Genomic DNA, 23,610 nt, shown 5'->3' on the forward strand with positions numbered 1-23,610 from the left:
AAAAAAAAACAAAAAAAAAAAAACAGCACCTGACTTGTTCTCATGGTTTGATTAATTTGTGCACACAAAATGAAATAATTTCTCAGCACATACAGCCAAGCTATTCATTTCTCTGCATGCACAGTGCACAACACACCTCTGAGCAAATAAAATCTATTCTAAACTCAATAAATATGTCATTGCACAACAATAAACATCTCACACTCTGTCACCTCAAATCATCATAGTGCTTAAACGTAGAAACTTCTCTCACTGTGGACATCTGCATCCGATCTTTTTCACATCGATGTACTTATGATGCAGCAGCATCCTACTGCATTATCATGGAGTTTATGATCAGCTCAACTTTTCTTCCTTGCCTGCTTTGAACTCCACCACCCCCACCACCCAATCTTTCTACATGAGCTGCCCACATACAGCGCATATGCAAAAACAGAACCATATATCATTTATATCCTGAGTCATCAAATTCCTTACATGGAATTTCAACCAGTACATCAACAACAATATAATATATGTCTCATACCTAAAGTAGACTTGTTTCACCACTGCATGATTAACTTTTGCAGACAGCACCATAGCACTGTTCATAAGAAAGCCTTCACTGATGTACAGAGATAAAATATACGGTGCATCCAGAAAGTATTCACAACGCTTTATGTTCCAACCTTATTCCAAAATTGATTAAATCCATTTTTTTCCTCAAGTCTACAACCGCTGGCAAAAATTATGGCATCACCGGCCTCGGAGGATGTTCATTCAGTTGTTTAATTTTGAAGAAAAAAGCAGATCACAGACATGACACAAAACTAAAGTCATTTCAAATGGCAACTTTCTGGCTTTAAGAAACACTATAAGAAATCAAGAAAAAAAAAATTGTGGCAGTCAGTAACAGTTACTTTTTTAGACCAAGCAGAGGGAAAAAAAAATATGGAATCACTCAATTCTGAGGAAAAAATTATGGAATCACCCTGTAAATTTTCATCCCCAAAACTAACACCTGCATCAAATCAGATCTGCTCGTTAGTCTGCATCTAAAAAGGAGTGATCACACCTTGGAGAGCTGTTGCACCAAGTGGACTGACATGAATCATGGCTCCAACAAGAGAGATGTCAATTGAAACAAAGGAAAGGATTATCAAACTCTTAAAAGAGGGTAAATCATCACGCAATGTTGCAAAAGATGTTGGTTGTTCACAGTCAGCTGTGTCTAAACTCTGGACCAAATACAAACAACATGGGAAGGTTGTTAAAGGCAAACATACTGGTAGACCAAGGAAGACATCAAAGCGTCAAGACAGAAAACTTAAAGCAATATGTCTCAAAAATCGAAAATGCACAACAAAACAAATGAGGAACGAATGGGAGGAAACTGGAGTCAACGTCTGTGACCGAACTGTAAGAAACCGCCTAAAGGAAATGGGATTTACATACAGAAAAGCTAAACGAAAGGCATCATTAACACCTAAACAGAAAAAACAAGATTACAATGGGCTAAGGAAAAGCAATCATGGACTGTGGATGACTGGATGAAAGTCATATTCAGTGATGAATCTCGAATCTGCATTGGGCAAGGTGATGATGCTGGAACTTTTGTTTGGTGCCGTTTCAATGAGATTTATAAAGATGACTGCCTGAAGAGAACATGTAAATTTCCAGTCATTGATGATATGGGGCTGCATGTCAGGTAAAGGCACTGGGGAGATGGCTGTCATTACATCATCAATAAATGCACAAGTTTACGTTGATATTTTGGACACTTTTCTTATCCCATCAATTGAAAGGATGTTTGGGGATGATGAAGTCATTTTTCAAGATGATAATGCATCTTGCCATAGAGCAAAAACTGTGAAAACATTCCTTGCAAAAAGACACATAGGGTCAATGTCATGGCCTGCAAATAGTCTGGATCTTAATCCAATTGAAAATCTTTGGTGGAAGTTGAAGAAAATGGTCCATGACAAGGCTCCAACCTGCAAAGCTGATCTGGCAACAGCAATCAGAGAAAGTTGGAGCCAGATTGATGAAGAGTACCGTTTGTCACTCATTGGACCTCATGTATCAAAGTTGCGCACTTGTGGCATAAATTTACGGTGTAAATTTGAAATACGAGGGCTGTCAATAAAGCATAGGTCCTTTTTATTTTTTTCAAAAACTATATGGATTTCATTCATATGTTTTTACGTCAGACATGCTTGAACCCTTGTGCGCATGCGTGAGTTTTTCCACGCCTGTCGGTGACATCATTTGCCTGTGAGCACTCCTTGTGGGAGGAGTCGTCCAGCCCCTCGTCGGAATTCCTTTGTCTGAGAAGTTGCTGAGAGACTGGTGCTTTGTTTGATCAAAATTTTTTCTAAACCTGTGAGGCACATCGAAGTGGACACGGTTCGAAAAATTAAGCTGGTTTTTGGTGAAAATTTTAACGGCTGATGAGAGATTTTGAGGCGATACTGTCGCTTTAAGGACTTCCCATGTCAGCCTGTTTCAAGCTGAAAACCTCCACATTTCAGGCTCTATTGATCCAGGACGTCGTGAGAGAACAGAGAAGTTTCAGAAGAAGTCGGTTTCAGCATTTTATCCGGATATTCCACTGTTAAAGGAGATTTTTTTTAATGAAAGACGTGAGGACGGGTCCGCGCGTCGGGACGCAGCCGGCGCGGTGCGGCGGCACAGGAAAAACACCTCCGTGTTGATAACCATTTGTAAAATCCAGGCGGCTTTTGATGGCTTTCAGTGGAGTGAGTATATGAGAAATTGTTTAACAGCTGGACATGTTCCAACTTGTCCTTAAGGCTTCCAACTGAGGTGTTTTTCCTGTGGCGGAGCGTTGTGGCGGCTGCGAGCCGACGCTGCAATCCGCCGGCACGTCTTTCATTAAAAAATCTCCTTTAACAGTGGAATATCCGGATAAAATGCTGAAACCGACTTCTTCTGAAACTTCTCTGTTCTCTCACGACGTCCTGGATCAATAGAGCCTGAAATGTGGAGGTTTTCAGCTTGAAACAGGCTGACGACGGTGCCTGGGAGTGCTGCACGACGTCTCGCTCCATGGGAAGTCCTTAAAGCGACAGTATCACCTTAAAATCTCTCAGCCGTTAAAATTTTCACCGAAAACCAGCTTCATTTTCGAACCGTGTCCACTTTGATGTGCCTCACAGGTTTAGAAAAAATTTTGATCAAACAAAGCGCCAGTCTCTCAGCAACTTCTCAGACAAAGGAATTCCGACGAGGGGCTGGACGACTCCTCCCACAAGGAGTGCTCACAGGCGAATGACGTCATCGACAGGCGTGGAAAAACTCACGCATGCGCACGAGGGTTCAAGCATGTTTGACGTAAAAACATGAATAAAATCCATATAGTTTTTGAAAAAAATAAAAAAGGACCTATACTTTATTGACAGATCTTGTACACCAAAGTTGCCGTGACATGTATCAAGCAGAGCGCATCTGCCCAATTCTGGCGTACGCCTGACAAGATCTTGATAAATGCGGCGGGTGGAAACGATCGTAATTATAATAAACACACCCATAAATATTCAGAATCCGCCTCAGACACACCCTCGTTTTACGACATGGAAGCCGGGAAGACGGCAAAGAATAAGAACTTCACCAATCACGACGCGTGCCAATAGAACGCCAAAAGCGGCCGTCGTATCAATTGTTTTGTAGTATATAATCAATAAAGTGTTACAGTGGTCCCTCATTAATCGCTGGAGTTACGTTCTAAAACATAGCCCCTAATACGCGAAACTGTGACGTAGTCAGCGTTATTTTTTTACAATTATTATAGATGTTTTAATGCTGTAAAACCCCTGTAAAACCACTTTATACACTTTCTCAATCAGGCATGAACATTCTCTCACTTTTCTCTCGTGTGTAAACACTCTCAAAGTTCAAACCTGAGTAGAAAAATAAACCAGACTGTTTTCAGGCCCAAACATTTGTTTGAGAAATAAAAATAGTACGTTTACCTATAAATAATAATGATGGCATTTAGAACTAATGAATTTAATTTTAACGATCAACGTACGAGGTCGGACACATAAATTATTAATAGTGACTGACCAGTATTCCACAGATCGGGCCGCCGCGCCTTTTTCCTCTCGCTCGCTGCAGCAGGTGTCTGTTTCCGTGTGACAAACACAGTTATGAGTAGTTGTTGGCGCTCTTTCTTCGTCTGGGCGAGAGGATTCTTATAAACAGACACGCAGAACACTGTAAAAAAAAAATTAATAGCATGCAAAATTGGACTAAATACTCCGTGGGACTGCGAGGCCGCGTTATAGCCAGGGACTGCACTGTATTCTCTTTTCACATGTCAATAATTCCTGATGTGGATATTTGCTCGCTCAGGCAATAAGACACGCCTAATTTGTCTGATTTCTTTATTTTAAAATGTATTTCTTCATTTATTTTATTGTGACAAACGAATGGAGACGACAACAGCCTACCTGATTACAGCACGGGTGAATTAAAGGAATGACAACACTACAGTTGTAATGATCATTTTCATTGTCTAAAATGATCACGCCACATAACGTTAAGCTCAGCGCTGCTCTGGTTCCAGGCTCGACGTCTGGAGAAAAAGGCGAGCAGAGCTTTCTTTGCTGTCAGCGCTGTGGCCACGGATCGTGCTCCATAACAATCCTGCAAAAGCGGGATTTGTATTGATTATTATGTAGTATAATCAGGAAAGTGTTATTTATGTAACATATGCATTGATATGTATAATGGCACTGTTTATCATGTTGATCATCTTCATTTTTATGTGGATTCCAGTGCTGGTTCATTTTGGTGTATAATTTACGCCACCTCTCGACCTGGTGTATATTTTCAGCGCAGTGTACGCCAACGACCACATTGATACATGCCAAGTAGCGCAGCCGTTTTGGCGTACACCCCATATACGCTCAAATATCGCCGTACGCACGTTGATACATGAGGCCCATTAAGTCCATGACTCAGAGACTGCAAGCTGTTATAAAAGCCAGAGGTGGTGCAACAAAATACTAGTGATGTGTTGGAGCGTTCTTTTGTTTTTCATGATTCCATAATTTTTTCCTCAGAATTGAGTGATTCCATATTTTTTCCCTCTGCTTGGTCTAAAAAAGTAACCGTTACTGACTGCCACAATTATTTTTCCTGATTTCTTATAGTGTTTCTTAAAGCCAGAAAGTTGCCATTTGAAATGACTTTAGTTTTGTGTCATGTCTGTGATCTGCTTTTTTCTACAAAATTAAACAACTGAATGAACATCCTCCAAGGCCGGTGATTCCATCATTTTTGCCAGGGGTTGTACACAATACCCCATAATGACAATGTAAAAAAAAAAAAAAAATTTTTTTTTGGATTTTTTTTGCAAAGTTATATAGATATAAAAAAACCCTAAGAAATCACACATACATAAGTATTCACAGCCTTTGCCATGAAGCTCAACATTGAGCTCAGGTACCTCCTGTTTCCACTGATCATCCTTAAGATGTTTCTACAGCTTAATTGGAGTCAACCTGTGGTAAATTCAACTGACTGGACATAATTTGGAAAGACACACACCTGTCTACATATAAGTTCCCACAGTGACAGTCAGAGCACAAACCAAACATCAAGTCAAAGGAATTGTCTGCAGACCTCCAAGACAGGACTGTCTTGAGGCACAAAACTGGGGAAGGGTACAGAAACATTTCTACTGATTTGAAGGTCCCAATGAGCACAGTGGCCTCCATCATCCATAAATGGAACAAGTTTGGAACTACCAGGACTCTTCCTAGAGCTGGCCATCCATCTAAACTGAGCGATCGGGGGAGAAGGACCTTAGTCAGGGAGGTGACCAAGAACCTGATGGTCACTCTATCATAGTTCCAGCATTCCTCTGTGGAGAGAGAACCATCCAGAAGGACAACCATCTCTGCAGTAATTCACCAATCAGGCCTGTTTAGCAGAGTGGCCAGATGGAAGCCACTCCTTAGTAAAAGGCTGATGGCAGCCCACCTGGAGTTTGCCAAAAGGCACATGAAGGACTGTCAGACCATGAGAAACAAAATTCTCTGGTCTGTTGAGACAAAGATTGAACTCTCTGGCATGAATGCCAGGCATCATGTTTGGAGGATCCAGGCACCATAACTTCAGTGAAGCAGGGTGGTGGCAGCATCATGCTGTGGGAAAGTTATTCAGTGGCAGGAAGTGGGAGACGAGTCAGGATTGCACTTTCGATCTTAAAGGAGTGGCTTCAGGACAACTCTGCGATATGAATGTCCTTGAGTGACCCAGGCAGAGCCCAGACCTGAATCTGACTGAACATCTCTGGAGAGATCTGAAAATGGCTGTGCACCAATGCTCCCCATCCTATGATATCATATTCAAGAAGACTTGAGGTTATAATTGCTGCCAGCGGTGCATCATCAAAGTATTTGGCAAAGGTTGTGAATACCTATGTACATGTGATTTCTTAGTTTTTAAATTTTTAATACATTTGCCAAAAAAAAAAAAAATTTTCATGCCGTCATTATGGGGTGTAGTGAGTAGGATTTTGAGGGGAAAAAAATTATTTACTCCATTTTGGAATAAGGCTGTAACATAAACTGCGGAAAAAGTGAAGAGGTGTAAATACTTTCCGGATGCACTGTATGTCCACGAAAAACATTCACATCACCTGTCACAATCAAACAAAAGGGACATCACACCATGTACTTTGTTATCTAGAGTACACGGAATACAATGATTATGTACATTAGTTGCAATAAAAATACAACCCCAATTCCAATGAAGTTGGGACATTGTATGAATTTCCTTCCTTCCCACTGTAGCCAAGTGCTTGCTCACAGGGGGTCGTTTTGACCGTTGGGGTTTTACATCATTATTGTATGGCCTTGCCTTACAATATAAAGCGCCTTGGGGCAACTGTTTGTTGTGATTTGGCGCTATATAAAAAAAAAATTGAATTGAATTGAAATATTGAGTGTTGTTAGCAGGAAAGGTGATGTAATGCTGCGTTTACACATAACGACGACAAGTCACAAATACCACAAAGTACACATTCTTGGCCGCTGATCATGAATGTGATGATTCGGGGCAGAGGCGTCAGGTGTCCTCAGGAACTGCTGCAACCTGTTACCACACATTACGATTAATCACACGTATTGCTAGAGAATTATCAGGAACCATTATTCACGGTCAAGAATAGTGTTCCGCGTTGTTATGCACTATTGCGCGTAACAGCGCATCGTTAAGTTCTGTCACGTTGTGAACGAGGTGAATTGTCTCCACACACACACCCATCTTCATCCAACCGAATTCAGATCGCTCCAGTTTTTCAGAAGAACTTTATGACTGCATGTGTAGTTGGGCTCTGCGCCATGGAGTGGTGCAGAGAGGAGGAGGAGGACAGAGCCAGATGTGTGGCTTCATGCGGCTCTCATCTCGTGCGTTTTCCCAAACATCAGGCGGATGCAGCAGGTGGAACACCTGCAGGAGCGCGCTGAAGAGCACTGAAATTAGACTTTTAGCCGACTTGGTGTCAGCAATCAAACTGAATGTGGTGCAGCAGGGTTTAATTGTGCGCGCGCTTCTTCCTCCGCCGGACTGGAGGAGGTGCAGAGATGTCTGGCTGCAAGTGAGTCTCCTCTCGCTCCTCTGGTTCCAGAGGGTCAGACTCGTTCTCCCGCTCATCGGTTACAACAGCAGGTGGAACACCTGCAGGAGCGTCCTGAGGAGCTTCAGCAGGAACTGTGGACCGACATTTGGAGCAGAGTTTAATTGTGCACACGTGACAGAAAACTGATTCGCTGTGGCGTGCAGTGAAATGTGACGCCGCGTTACAAGTCGTGTCAAAACTTGACAGGTTCCGTGTCACTTCGTAATAACGCGTGACAGTTTGGGCTCCAAGAACCATCACAGGAACCACTACGAACGTTGTCACGTTCTATTAAGGATCAATACTCATCAAGACGGATCAATACGCTCAGTTGCGACCTCCACGACGTGAGACGAAATGAGGATGGTGTGTGACATTCGTGTAAGATTTTTTGACAGGCAAAAACATGCTCCACGAATATCAAGAATATCAGGCACCAACACGCACTATTAAGAAACCTATTCAGATGCGTTAAGTCACATTAAGAATGTCAGGAATGTGTCATGAATGACAGAAAAATGACATTGGTAACGCGTCTTGCCTATGAGTAAAAGCACCTTAACACAGTGGTAAACATACCACTGTCCCAGCTTTTTTGAAACATGTTGCAGGCATCCATTTCAAAATGAGCAAATATTTGCACAAAAACAATAAAGTTTTTCAGTTTGAACATTAAATATCTTGTCTTTGTGGTGTATTCAATTGAATATAAGTTGAAGAGGATTTTCAGATCATTGTATTCTGGTTTTATTTATATTTTACACAATGTCCCAACTTCACTGGAATTTGGGTTGTACTAAATTCATATGCTTATATGGATGATTGTCTATTTTTGCATGACATTAATTCCCCCTATTGGGTTTCACTCTGCATGTGGTTGCATATGGTTATATAACATTTCAGAATCTTTGCGTATCATTTATTAGGTCAATGTTTCAGTGCCGACCAGCTCCTAATATTGTCTGCTACCTAGAAGCACTGAATACCACACTTAAGTTATAGATAACTTCAGCCTTAAAAAAATGGATTTCATTGTCCAGAAATTGTGGGATACCTTGATTATGTATATTTATTCATGCTATCACCAGCAGGGGCATTTATATCATGCAAAAGTAGAGCTCACATCTATGCAAGTACATGAATTCAGAGTTTTTATTGCGTTATTCTCAAACGTTACACCATTGAATGCAGAGAGGAATCACAAATGTCTACGAAATCTCTTACCTCAGGGTCTTGTTCACGAGTGAGGGGACAACAGAGCATGAGAAAGGCCAGAGAATGGCACAGCAGGGGCGATATTGCATTTGCTTTACAGTACTGTTGTAACAAAAAGGGAGCTGAGCCAAAAGGTAACGCTCTTGATCTACCCATCAATCTTAGTTCCTACTCTCACCTATGGTCACAAGGGTTGTGCCATAACCGAAAGAACGAGATTACAGTGAGAAGCTCAGTCATTCATGAGGAGCTCAGAATAGAATCGCTGCTCCTTCATGTTTAGAGGAGCCAACCGAGGTGGTTCAGGCATCTGGTGAGGATGCCCCCTGGGTGCCCCCATAGAGAGGTGTTCCAGGTACGTCCAGGTGAGAGGAGACCCCGGGGAAGACCCAGGACTAGGTAAAGAGATTATATCTCCACAATGGCCTGGGAACACCTTGGGATCTCCCAGTCAGAGCTGGTTAATGTGGCCCGGGAAAGGGAAGGAAAGTGGAGACATTAAACCACCATAATAGAGGTGAGGATGGTTTTTAAGAACTAAATGACTAAAAATAGGAATTGAGCTCTCTAACTTTGAGTGCATGAGGACTTTTTCTGATATTTTACATAACAGATGCAATCTAGATATTCTAACAAGAAACAAAATAATACGGCATACCTTGAACGATGCAAAAGCATCTGAGGCGACGTCAAAGGTTGAAAGCTCCACAAAACGGAAAAAGCAGTAGAAGTCTTCAGAGAAGAGCACTGTCCGTGCCAAAGGCTCATGACGTAAGCACTCTCTCAGCATCATACCACAGTTCAAAGCCACTTCTGCACTCTCATATCTGTACAGGTTAATACATGAAATATCTTCAGAATTCACCACTGGCACAAAAGCATGAATGTGAGAAAGAACAGAAAGAAATGACAACCAATCCAAACTAACTGAAGAAAAGATGTTTAAAACAGTTAAACATAAGATCTGTTTGGATAAACTGTTTTCCCTTGTTCCATCATTCCACTGTGGGATCTCTTTTTTATGGCTGCCACCACTGACCAACTGCAGGCGACAGTGTTTTCTAATGTGCGATATGAGCCCTAAGGGCCACTGGGGCTAGTGCTTATCTTTGGATTCCACAGTATGAAGAAGTGTTTGTGACTAGCCCTGGACGGGACACCACTCCATCACAGGTTACTTCCCCAGCCAAAGCCGGTACCCGTTTACGGCGGTGCCAGTGTTAAATACCAGGTTTACCAGCAGGCTCTCAAACAGCATGGACATTTTGTTAGAACATTCAAAATTTCTAACAAGCAAGCTGCACAGACTAATGCGTGTCCACTGGCATTAGAGTCAACAGACCATAACGCAATGCAATAAGACGAGTTGTTCAGAAACTCGTTATACTATCACCCTCATCTGCATGCTTTGCCTTCTAGTGAATGTAACAAGTTCATGCTTGTTCAGTGGAGTTGTCAAAACAGATTCTAAGAAGTACTGGCACACAGTGAAAGCAACACACCAACAAGAGGCATTTGAATTGGCCATTGTCCCGCCAGGCTATCGGCATTCCAAAATTTCAATTTTAAAATATAAAATAAAATGGTGCTTGCAAATCAGCACACCAGTTTACACACATATGTACATATTCCTTTCCATGTGAAGACTGCATGTTCTCAACATGTCTGTGCAGGTTCCTCCAGGGTGCTCTGGCTAACTCCCAAAAACATGTAAGTTAGGTGAAGTGGAAACTTTAAATTTACAGGAGTAGGTGTGTTTGTGTTTGAGTTTGTCTCTATGGCAGGGTGCAGGCACCCTGCCTCTGGGACCACTGGGATAGGCTCCAGTCCTCCCATGATGCTTCAATGGAATAAGTGTGCTTAGTGGTGAGAGGCACGGTGGCTTATTGGTTAGCACTGTTGTCTCACAACAAGAAGGTCATGGGATCACTTCCCACCTGGGCTTTGCATGTTCTTCCAGTGTTTGTGTGTGTTCGTTCCCTCCAGGTGCTCCAGCACCCTCACACTTCAAAAAAGGTAGGCATGTGAAGGGTGATTGAACATTAAAATAATTGTAGGTGTGAGTGAGGGTGTGGTTGTGCTCATCTGTCTGTATGTGGCCCTGCGATGGACTGGCGTCCTGTCCGGGGTGTACCACGCCCTATGACTGCTGGGATAGGCTCCAGCCAGCAGGTATAGAAAATGAATGAATGCATAGTGGTCAGGCATCAAACCATTCAGGAACTACAAGACACCATGTGAAGATATTCCATAATATTTTCTTAACCCTCAGAGCCCCAATGATGTTCTGCTGCATCATTTTGATAAAAATGTTCATAACAATCTCAGCTGGGCAATATACTAAAAGAAACTACCGTAACAGGGGAATTTCTTAAGGTATCCTAAAATAGAGAGAAAAAAAAAACCCCTGATAGTTAAATATGTCACAGAGTAATTATGGGTGTCTTTTTTGCACTGACAAACCAAACACTAGTATCTAGCATATATTCAGAACTGAAGTACTGTAGACAGGGAAGGTGAAGTTACCCTTTTAGAAGCATAAAGAGGATCTGTGGGTGTGTAGAGATGTATTCTACTGTGGGTGTGCGGGAGCCAATCTGACGTCTCACTATATTGCTAAACAAGTGAACCACATCCTTCTTCCCCTGCATAAACAAACAGACACACACACAAATAAATAAAGACAAAATCTCATATTCGTGGCTCACTGGGTGCTAACATGAAAATACATTTACTACAGGCATAGATGTTCAAACAAAGCACTTTCAGTCCTGGTCAGAATTACTGGTGCCGTATAATGTATCTGAAGGACAGAATTTAAAATGTGTTTAGCAAGAAATAATTGAAGAAACTATACACAGAACTTTCTTCCATCAGCCTGATGCTGGAGTGGGGCAGGGAAGGATTTTCATACAAGAAAAATGATCAAATCTAGGTTTCACTCTGCCAAGAGCCTTCTAGCAAACTAGGTGAAATTTAATGTTTTCATTTTAAGAAAGTCCTATTTGCCACTCTATCAGGATCAGTGACTGGTGATGCAACTGACAAAAGTTGCCCTATGTATCGTTTCTCCAATCACAATCAAAAAAATGAGGTGGGCTTCATAGATAATTGGCAAAGCTTCTGTGGAAAACCTGGTCTTGTTAGGAGAGACGGCATCCATCCCACTTTGGATGGAGCAGCTCTCATTTCTAGAAATCTGGCCAATTTTCTTAAATCCTCCAAACCGTGACTATCCAGGGTTGGGACCAGGAAGCAGAGTTGTAGTCTTACACACCTCTCTGCAGTTTCTCTCCCCCTGCCATCCCCTCATTACCCCATCCCCGTAGAGACGGTGCCTGCTCCCAGACTACCAATAACCAGCAAAAATCTATTTAAGCATAAAAATTCAAAGAGAAAAAATAATATAGCACCTTCAACTGCACCACAGACTAAAACAGTTAAATGTGGTCTATTAAACATTAGGTCTCTCTCTTCTAAGTCCCTGTTAGTAAATGATATAATAATTGATCAACATATTGATTTATTCTGCCTTACAGAAACCTGGTTACAGCAGGATGAATATGTTAGTTTAAATGAGTCAACACCCCCGAGTCACACTAACTGCCAGAATGCTCGTAGCACGGGCCGAGGAGGAGGATTAGCAGCAATCTTCTACTCCAGCTCATTAATTAATCAAAAACCCAGACAGAGCTTTAATTCATTTGAAAGCTTGACTCTTAGTCTTGTCCATCCAAATTGGAAGTCCCAAAAACCAGTTTTATTTGTTATTATCTATCGTCCACCTGGTCGTTACTGTGAGTTTCTCTGTGAATTTTCAGACCTTTTGTCTGACTTAGTGCTTAGCTCAGATAAGATAATTATAGTGGGCGATTTTAACATCCACACAGATGCTGAGAATGACAGCCTCAACACTGCATTTAATCTATTATTAGACTCAATTGGCTTTGCTCAAAATGTAAATGAGTCCACCCACCACTTTAATCATATCTTTGATCTTGTTCTGACTTATGGTATGGAAATAGAAGACTTAACAGTATTCCCTGAAAACTCCCTTCTGTCTGATCATTTCTTAATAACATTTACATTTACTCTGATGGACTACCCAGCAGTGGGGAATAAGTTTCATTACATTAGAAGTCTTTCAGACATATACCAACACAGTGCAGAGTAACTACCTAAACTCTGTAAGTGAGAGAGTATCTTGTCAACAGTTTTACATCCTCACTGAAGACAACTTTGGATGCTGTAGCTCCTCTGAAAAAGAGAGCTTTAAATCAGAAGTGCCTGACTCCGTGGTATAATTCACAAACTCACATCTTAAAGCAGATAACCCGTAAGTTGGAGAGGAAATGGCGTCTCACTAATTTAGAAGATCTTCACTTAGCCTGGAAAAAGAGTCTGTTGCTCTATAAAAAAGCCCTCCGTAAAGCTAGGACATCTTACTACTCATCACTAATTGAAGAAAATAAGAACCCCAGGTTTCTTTTCAGCACTGTAGCCAGGCTGACAAAGAGTCAGAGCTCTATTGAGCCGAGTATTCCTTTAACTTTAACTAGTAATGACTTCATGACTTTCTTTGCTAATACAATTTTAACTATTAGAGAAAAAAATTACTCATAACCATCCCAAAGACGTATCGTTATCTTTGGCTGCTTTCAGTGATGCCGGTATTTGGTTAGACTCTTTCTCTCAGATTGTTCTGTCTGAGTTATTTTCATTAGTTACTTCATCCAAACCATCAACATGTCTATTAGACCCCATTCCTACCAGGCTGCTCAAGGAAGCCCTACCATTATTTAATGCTTCGATCTTAAATATGATCAATCTATCTTTATTAGTTGGCTATGTACCACAGGCTTTTAAGGTGGCAGTAATTAAACCATTACTTAAAAAGCCATCACTTGACCCAGCTATCTTAGCTAATTATAGGCCAATCTCCAACCTTCCTTTTCTCAAAAATTCTTGAAAGGGTAGTTGTAAAACAGCTAACTGATCATCTGCAGAGGAATGGTCTATTTGAAGAGTTTCAGTCAGGTTTTAGAATTCATCATAGTACAGAAACAGCATTAGTGAAGATTACAAATGATCTTCTTATGGCCTCAGACAGTGTACTTATCTCTGTGCTTGTTCTGTTAGACCTCAGTGCTGCTTTTGATACTGTTGACCATAAAATTTTATTACAGAGATTAGAGCATGCCATAGGTATTAAAGGCACTGCGCTGCGGTGGTTTGAATCATATTTATCTAATAGATTATAATTTGTTCATGTAAATGGGGAATCTTCTTCACAGACTAAGGTTAATTATGGAGTTCCACAAGGTTCTGTGCTAGGACCAATTTTATTCACTTTATACATGCTTCCCTTAGGCAGTATTATTAGACGGCATTGCTTAAATTTTCATTGTTACGCAGATGATACCCAGCTTTATCTATCCATGAAGCCAGAGGACACACACCAATTAGCTAAACTGCAGGATTGTCTTACAGACAAAGACATGGATGACCTCTAATTTCCTGCTTTTAAACTCAGATAAAACTGAAGTTATTGTACTTGGCCCCACAAATCTTAGAAACATGGTGTCTAACCAGATCCTTACTCTGGAGGGCATTACCCTGACCTCTAGTAATACTGTGAGAACTCTTGGAGTCACTTTTGATCAGGATATGTCATTCAAAGCGCATATTAAACAAATATGTAGGACTGCTTTTTTGCATTTACGCAATATCTCTAAAATTAGAAAGGTCTTGTCTCAGAGTGATGTTGAAAAACTAATTCATGCATTTATTTCCTCTAGGCTGGACTACTGTAATTCATTATTATCAGGTTGTCCTAAAAGTTCCCTGAAAAGCCTTCAGTTAATTCAAAATGCTGCAGCTAGAGTACTAATGGGGACTAGAAGGAGAGAGCATATCTCACCCATATTGGCCTCTCTTCATTGGCTTCCTGTTAATTCTAGAATAGAATTTAAAATTATTCTTCTTACTTATAAGGTTTTGAATAATCAGGTCCCATCTTATCTTAGGGACCTCATAGTACCATATCACCCCAATAGAGCGCTTCGCTCTCAGACTGCAGGCTGAGTTTTTCCTTCCCACTGTCACCAATTGCTTGCTCACAGGGGGTCGTTTTGACCGTTGGGGTTTTTACGTAATTACTGTATGGCCTTGCCTTACAATATAAAGCGCCTTGGGGCAACTGTTTGTTGTGATTTGGCGCTATATAAATAAAATTGATTGATTGAATCACAGAAGTCTAGATCTATTTCAGAGTTATCGTGGGTGTCTCGATGGCTTCCCTCACTTGTCTCCTTTCTTGAACAGCAATCACCATGATTTGGGAACTGCCTACTCCAGACAGATTTATAATACAGTGCCATACTGTTTTTGTTTCTTAATAATTGATGACTTGGAAATGTTTCTGCATCATCTCCTGACCTGTGTAAAGAAAATTATGTGAAAGTGATGTTTTACTGTAAATTTGTCAAAGGGTGCAAATAACTGTCAGCACAGTATTTTTTCACATATTTCACTTTCTGAAAGCATTTTGTTTCTTTATTGTTCATTAGGCTTTTGCTTGTTTTGAGACCATGACCTACGTCTGGGGTGGGTGTGAAAATGTTGGCAAATGAAAGCCTATAGTACCCCAAACAACATACTTTTTTCACAAACGTGAATTTTGAGCATTAGGGAGAATCACTTATTATAAAAAAAAAAAAAGTAAATAAAGTGACAATTGCTGAGCAATAAAAACAAAAACATTTGGTCAGAGACTCTGCGGCGAAGCATCTAAAGTCACAATTACCATGAATTCAAATGGTCAAGAGATGCGGTATTCCAATCATGTAATTGCTGGAGAATAAGTAAATATAAATAACTAAACAAATTGTTGTGTGGGACACTGAAGAGGAGGTACTGCTGGCCCACCACCACCAGATGGCGCCCTGCTTGGAGTGCGGGCTTCAAGTACGAGAGGGCACCGGAGCCACTGGGAGTGACAGCTGTCACTCATCACCAGCACCAGCTGTCACTCATTCAACTCATCACCATCACCATAAAGGCCGGACTGCAACTCCACCTCCTCGCCGAGAAATCAGCTACCTTGGAGGTAATTTTCTCTGATAGTCTGAACTTCTTTGCAGCCGTTTTCCTGTGGGTGTTGCCTTATCTGTGGGATTGGCGTTTGGTGTGATCAGCGACGGCTTCGCTTCACACCCCAACCAGATAAGTGGTTAGACAGGAGCTGCACGAGTGTGTGACTGGAGGTGGAGGTGCTCCCTCCCAAAAGAACACAGACTGTGGGATTACTGAGTGTGCGTACTCACATTCACCTGTACTGTTTTTGTTCTCTGCCAGCAGTACCAGGTCTGACAGCTGGAGACGGTGACCACCTGGGGACCCAGGACTTGGTGGCTCCAGTGTTCTTCAGATCCGTTGGCGGTGAGGGCCGTGTGGGATCCGGTTCGGTTCTGGATGGGCGTCTCCTATCCTCAAGCCTGCCCACACGTCACCCAACGTAATTGACTGTAGTTCCAAACTGGTTGTTGTCTGTATTCCGTTGTGCACAATTTACAACATTAAATTGTTACTGTTTGGCTTATCCATTGCCCGTTCTTTTACGCCCCCTGTTGTGGGTCCGTGTTCCTACACTTTCGCAACACAAATGAATTAATGAATAAATAATGGCCAGGGGTTCTCCTAGATGTCCAGCAGTAAAGCATGAAAAAAAAAAAAAAAAAAAAATCACTATAGTATTACTATGAATTGGAATAGTCAGATCATTAGAAATGATTAGGCTGTGTGTAATCATGATCATGTTTTTCATCATGTTGATATTGATGCATCAAGTCTGGGTCTGCTGTAATTCCTTTGAATATCACTGGGTCATACATAACCAACAACAGAATTTATGCAGACAAAAACAACACAATAATCTCATTGTTTTGTATCACCATGACCACCACATTATAGTAATACTTCACAAACTTCAAAAACAGTCACAGCGTTTGATTCATCATATTATACAGTAAAATTTAAGCTTACATGAAATGGAAAATTAAGTTAACCTACATATAGAAGCTGAAGCTTCTGCTTTACTTTTGATGCTCTTTGTAGTTCTTTCTTTCAGAATCGGCAAAGCGTAAGTAGCATCCACCATCATCGGGTATTGGAGATTTACTGTTATTATTATTATTATTACTGAAATTTTATGACATGGCCAGGTGATGAGTGACGTAACTCCTTGCGCATCTTCCAAAGTCTTCCATTTTGGAACGTATTCTAAAAAAACATGCACTTCTTTGCTGAAACTGGTATTACTTTGCACTATTGGATGGGAAGATACACATAAAGTACATTTTTTCTTCAGCCAAAGACGGGGCATTTTGTTCACTGTAGGTAGCCATGTTGTCACCACACATCCCTGACTCACTGTGTTATGGAGACTGTCGTTGGCCAATTGCTTGAAATCAATGGAATGATTGGTTAGTTCTGCTCGAGGCTTAGCGGATATTTTTAAACATGTAAACAATGAATTAAAAATTGAAGATACTCATTAATGTACCCAGATACTGAGTGCAAAAAGTAACTGAACATTTCCTGAAATATTCTCTATAAAATATACAAAAATCAAACCCATCCTTTTTATAGGTCATGCAAAGTCAGTATATATTGGGACGGCTGGGTGTCTATTTTGCTCGGGGTCACCACAGCATGTGTAGCTGCACGTTGACCTGGTATAGGTTTTACACCAGATGCCCTTCCTGACACAGCTCCACGTGACATGGAGAATAGGCATGGTTGGTCTTGAACTGGGAAACTTCCATTTTGAAAGCAAGTGCATCAACCACTTGGCCACCACCCTGCACCTTTTAACTTTTTTTTTTTTTTTTAGTATTTTCATTGTAACAAAATGTGTTTGTTTGCTTTTATTTCTAACAAATTTTAAAATGACTACGTAAAATATAGAGGCAGCAATAATTCTGACCAGGACTGTATACTAACTGATTCATTTTAATTCTAATCCAATTACTTTTGTTCCACAAATCTGATTGATTAATCGTGTGAGATTTCAGACCATAAAATATAGCGTTGGCAAAATATTCGACCATTTCACATCTGATGTATTACTCTGTGCCCTGACCGTGCGCGTTGCTACGCAGATGTCAATAATGGCATTGTCAGCTGAGAGCAAGAGGTTGCCAACCAACATTAAACAAGAAGAAGAAGAAAGCGAGAGAAACTGGCGAAGCAACAACAACGCTGTTGCTACAGTAAGCTTCACCAACCAAATTATTTACAGAAAAATAAACCGTGCAAATGATGGAATTGGAATAGAATGGGAATAACCCCCTTGTATTTGATGATATGCAGACGTTGACGCTGATTTTACGGTCGCAAATATCCATTTTATCGCGTCACCGGTAAAATGGGTATTTGCAGCCATAATCCAGCATTAACGTCTGCAAATCAAACACAGAGGGGTTATTCCCTAATTGACCAAACAGTGAAATCCATTTTTTTTTTAGAAGTTATTTGACTCAAAACTACACTCTCTCACCTCAAAATCAATCTTGTGCAGATTTACAATGAGAGCGATGAGCAGGTTGGTGTTGTAGAGCTCTTGTGCAAGTTGAGCCACTGCCTCAGTCTGAGGCTCTTTGTCACCGGTTCCAGACAACACCTCCTTCAGGGAAGCCAGGTTTTTGGACACTTCCTCTGCAACCTTAACAGTACCAGAAAACAGTAAATGAGCATCACTAAAGGCTGTTACACCCAGCTTTCAAACATAGGACACCTGTTACCAACCTTTTCACACTTTTTGCTGTCTCCGGGGTCCAGTTTTTCCATGTACGCCACATTTTCTTTCAAACTCCTCACTATTTCAGCTGGACTCTTCGGCGACTTCCCGAAAGGAAAAGGCATGATGGGAGAAAAATAATCCAAGCCCAGTCTGTGATGACACAAAACAAGAATTCAAAAAGGAGAAAACAACAAACTATAAAGCACTGGTTTATAACTGTAATCATCTGAGGGGCACCAGTTAGGTTCCGCCATACAACAGGAAGTAACTTGAACAAATATAGGATCAAAAACAAATTTTTATATGATAGATAGATAGATAGCTTTTATTATCATTGTCATTACAACGAGATGTTCGCACACACATTCCACATACAAACAGCAACTGATTTACAATTATTACTTGTTTACCGTAATAATGGCACACATCAGAATTAGGAAAACACATATACATTTGACATTGTTTATGTGCACTAAACTTGAAACAGTCCGTTTCCCAATTGAGGCGATGTGAGTGTTTGTAGCCGCTGCAACTGTCAAGTCGCGTCGCCAGGCCAGCTTGAGAGGACGAGGCCTGCCGCAGGGAGGGAGGAGCAGGAAGAGTGATAAGAGGAGAGTCTGGAGCATGCTTCGGTCCATGTGTAAGTCTGTCAGTTTATTGTCCTTGTGGGTTGAGATAAGAATGGAGCCAAATAATCTCACCAGAGCCTGGATAAATTCCTCTGGAGGAAAAACAGTGGGCAATTGACCTTGATGCCTGTAGTGTTGCAGCCGAGCAGTGAAAAACACTTTTTACAGTTCCACTCACTCAGCCAAATCCCAATTATGAATTAAGAATATTCCTAATTTTGAATTAAGAATATTCACCGGCCTCCGAAATCTTCAGCTTCAACTACAAGGCACGCATCAGCTACAAGGTGTCATCCAATTTGCGTCTGAGTTCAAGAGTCATCGCAGTCTGAGAATGCACTGCCTTGCCAGCCTCGTTAATCATGACGGACAAGCGAGGGCCCGTGGTTCTTGATGCCGCCGTCTTGCCAATTTTCCGGTAGATCAGGGCAGCACATAAGCCAAAAAGTACCAGCCCTGCTGCCATAAGACCAAAAATGAATAGGTCCTCGACGTCCTCCACAGAGAAAGGCGCCAAGCATGCCACACGCCAGGAACTCCAGGAATCGAGGACATAGCCCGCAGGATACGTTCCATCTGGGTAGGTAGGATCCCCTGGTCCTGACCTTCTTGTAGAAAAAAAAATGGTGTCAATAGCGTTCCGAGACCAGCTGATCAATTCCATGGTTAATCCAATAGTAGTCCAATAGATCCAGAATCCAATATAGTTTTGAGGAATTCACAGTCTGGTGAAGTAGGGACTTGAAGGTTAAAAGCAGAGAACAGAGATAAGGGAGAGTGGAAGAGATGCGACCGCCCTCATCGGAGTCCCAAGCTGAAAGATGTATGTGTGTGTATGTATGTAAACACACACACACACACTACCAAAACTAACTGTGCTGAAAGAACTTCCATTTGCTGTAATTAATGCATTTTATCACAAATGACATACTATAAAATTTAAACATTTGTTTCCTGATTGTTTCCTGATCAGTAACACAATGAAAGACTAATAATGGAGCAACAATTTTTACATCCAGTTATCTGTACAGACTATCAGAATTTTCCCATCATTGATAGTTCACCACTGATAATTACTGTGTTGTGACCTACAATAATGACCCTGAGCTCATCACATGACATGGCTCAAAATCATTTGGAAATCATGAACATTAAATGATTTTAAAATGGCTGCTGTTCTTATTCTGTGTACAATTGTAAAAAACACTCAATTTGTCAGCATCAACAAATATGTAGAGGTTTATGATGTCTTGAGGTGGGTTTTTAAAGAAAACTCAATAATATGCATTCATATATTTATTTATGAAGTTAGATTTTTGTTTTACTATTTGTGATGAAATAACTGAATTAAACTGGCAAATTTATGAGCATATAAATGACGAATGTAATGTAATAATGTTAATTTTATAAATAAACAACAAGAATCCAATTGTCTCTCCTTCAAGAAATCAGACCACTATTATTTTCCTCCATTTAAATATTCACATGGTGTGTTACCATTGTGTGAACAGTCACTGAAATCCAAAAAACGGTGTAGGAGGAGTTGGAATTACAAAGGCAATATCATTCGGTATGCTCAATGAAACACAAAAGTCCATTTGTCTCTACTTAAAAGATCTAGCACCAGAATTATTTTCCATTCACGTATGTATTCACATAGTAATACGTGAAGTTTCACTGAAACCCATAATACAGGTCAGAGTGATTTGTATTTGCAAGACTCCTGGAGAGATGGCCAGGCCTGAGAAGCTTATTTCAAGATTAATGGAAACTTCAAAAGAACATGTGCACCTAATGTCCATGATTAATTTGAAGAAAAGTTAATTTCTTTGCTTTGGGATGACCTAGGCATGAACCCAGTAAAACGCAGTGAGTGACTGAAGGGTTTTTAGAGACACTGATGCAGATACGGAAGATTTTGGTTTGATTTACAGTGTCAACATCAATGTTGTAAATGTTAACATAATGTTGAGAGAATAAAAAAAAAAAGAGGAACTTTTTTGCTGAAGGATGATATGGCTCACTGCATGTTACGTGCAATATAATTTCTCACTAAGAGCCTCCTGTTAACACTTTTGCTTTTTGTCTTTGCTTTTGTAGAAAATACTGTTAGCAGATATTATTAGCAGATCTGAGTTGATATACCACTCTTCAATCTGTTTTATTAATAAAAGATCACAGAAGCAAATTCATCTGTTTATTTTGATTGTGGATTGTTAAAATTACATTTTGTTAATGAAAAATAGCAAGTAACTACACAGTAGAAGCAAGTCCTATACAGGCCCTGAGATCGAAAGGTGCCAGGATGGTTAGAGACGAAACGACATCGGCATGAAAATTTAATATCACAATTAGCAATTCAAGTACTGATACTGATCAAGGCTTTCAGCTGCTACAAGGGACAAAAACAAACCAGAATCTTCATTCATTCCCACTTATTCCAGTCAGGAGTCACTTTTGTTTTTTTTTGGGGGGGGGGGGGGGGGGGGGGGGGGGGGGGGGGGGGGCACAGACCTATCCCAGCAGTCATTGGGCGAGACAGGGTGCACCCTGGTCAGGGAGCCAGGCGATCACAGGGCCGAAACTTATAAACACATTCACACCTATGGTTAATGCAACACCACTGTCACACCTTGACAATTTAGACAGTGTATGTCAACCGCATTAAAAATGTTAAGAGTTAGCGTAAGGGCACATTGAAGCACGCTGATATACATCAAATCAATTTTATTTATATAGCACCAAATCACAACAAACAGTTGCCCCAAGGCGCTTTATATTGTAAGGCAAAGCCATACAATAATTACAGAAAAACCCCAACGGTCAAAACGACCCCCTGTGAGCAAGCACTTGGCGACAGTGGGAAGGAAAAACTCCCTTTTAACAGGAAGAAACCTCCAGCAGAACCAGGCTCAGGGAGGGGCAGTCTTCTGCTGGGACTGGTTGGGGCTGAGGGAGAGAACCAGGAAAAAGACATGCTGTGGAGGGGAGCAGAGATCAATCACTAATGATTAAATGCAGAGTGGTGCATACAGAGCAAAAAGAGAAAGAAACACTCAGTGCATCATGGGAACCCCCCAGCAGTCTAAGTCTATAGCAGCATAACTAAGGGATGGTTCAGGGTCACCTGATCCAGCCCTAACTATAAGCTTTAGCAAAAAGGAAAGTTTTAAGCCTAATCTTAAAAGTAGAGAGGGTGTCTGTCTCCCTGATCTGAATTGGGAGCTGGTTCCACAGGAGAGGAGCCTGAAAGCTGAAGGCTCTGCCTCCCATTCTACTCTTACAAACCCTAGGAACTACAAGTAAGCCTGCAGTCTGAGAGCGAAGCGCTCTATTGGGGTGATATGGTACTAAGAGGTCCCTAAGATAAGATGGGACCTGATTATTCAAAACCTTATAAGTAAGAAGAAGAAGAAACATCGTAATACGCCGAGTACTTCAAAAAATTCGGAGCATGCACAATATTTTTGATGCATGCCAGTCTATGACTCATACATTCCACATGTGGGACATAAGTTGTAGGTAAGTTATGTGATTGTTGACACACGGTTCTTGTAAGTTGCTCATAAGTCGAAATACATTCATTAATACTGTCCACTGATTGGCTGAAAGCTGCAGTTCTCATGCAAACAGACTGTTTCAAATACTAAAACCATTCACACACGGTGTAAATTAATTTTACCTGTTACGTTGTTTCAGTCGGATTCATCATCACAACCTGACAAAAACTTATCCACATAAAGCGTCCCGATTTTGGAAAACAATGTCTGAACATACAGTTCCTTGTCTTGGCTGAAGAAATGTAGCATTTTAAAAGAAGCCCCTTGGGAGTTTTTCTGTTCCTGGTGTATTTCTGAGCCTGAAGTAGGCAGGAAGATTGATCAGACAATCAGGCTGTGACACCTGCCCTTTGTGCCACAACAAGACTAACTTATTTTACAAGTTGAAAGAGCCACAGCGCCTCATTCATTCACGTCAGCATTTAACATAGCCATCAGTTGATAATTCTGCATGTGAGGAAAATAAACCTCATGATCCACCAAGAATAAAATAAAATAAAATGTTAAATTACCGTTTGGCTAACCAAGCCAGACTTAACTGTTCCAACCTGCACCATGCTAAGCAGTACCGACCCGAACGGCTTGGTGGAAACGAAGCTGTCAGCATACACCGACTAAACACTCACGGTGTGACAGCCGCATAATTTATTAGATGTACACCCACGTATGCCAGTGTTTTTAATATGGTCTGCATAAATCATCAAGATTTGACAGGGCCCTAAAGTTTCCACTTAATCTAACCTGCATGTCTTTGAAAGTGTGAGGAAGCCCAAG

The 23,610-nt window shown here is 41.0% G+C and overlaps 1 protein-coding gene across 3 annotated transcripts in view; it reads right to left on the reverse strand.

Moving 5' to 3' along the window:
* The window catches only part of cab39l1 (calcium binding protein 39, like 1), a 115,857-nt gene that overhangs the window by 19,163 nt on the left and 73,084 nt on the right, over window positions 1-23,610 (reverse strand). For all 3 annotated transcript variants that reach the window (XM_034181333.1, XM_034181335.1, XM_034181334.1), the window contains exons 2-5: window positions 18,653-18,797; window positions 18,405-18,569; window positions 11,372-11,490; window positions 9,504-9,672 (exon numbers count right to left, since the gene is read on the reverse strand). In XM_034181333.1, the coding sequence (XP_034037224.1) occupies window positions 9,504-9,672; window positions 11,372-11,490; window positions 18,405-18,569; window positions 18,653-18,797 (598 nt within the window). The remainder of the gene's footprint in view (window positions 1-9,503; window positions 9,673-11,371; window positions 11,491-18,404; window positions 18,570-18,652; window positions 18,798-23,610) is intronic.

The sequence above is a fragment of the Thalassophryne amazonica genome, chromosome 11, assembly GCF_902500255.1.
Source record: "Thalassophryne amazonica chromosome 11, fThaAma1.1, whole genome shotgun sequence".
Classification (NCBI taxonomy): Eukaryota; Metazoa; Chordata; class Actinopteri; order Batrachoidiformes; family Batrachoididae; genus Thalassophryne; species Thalassophryne amazonica.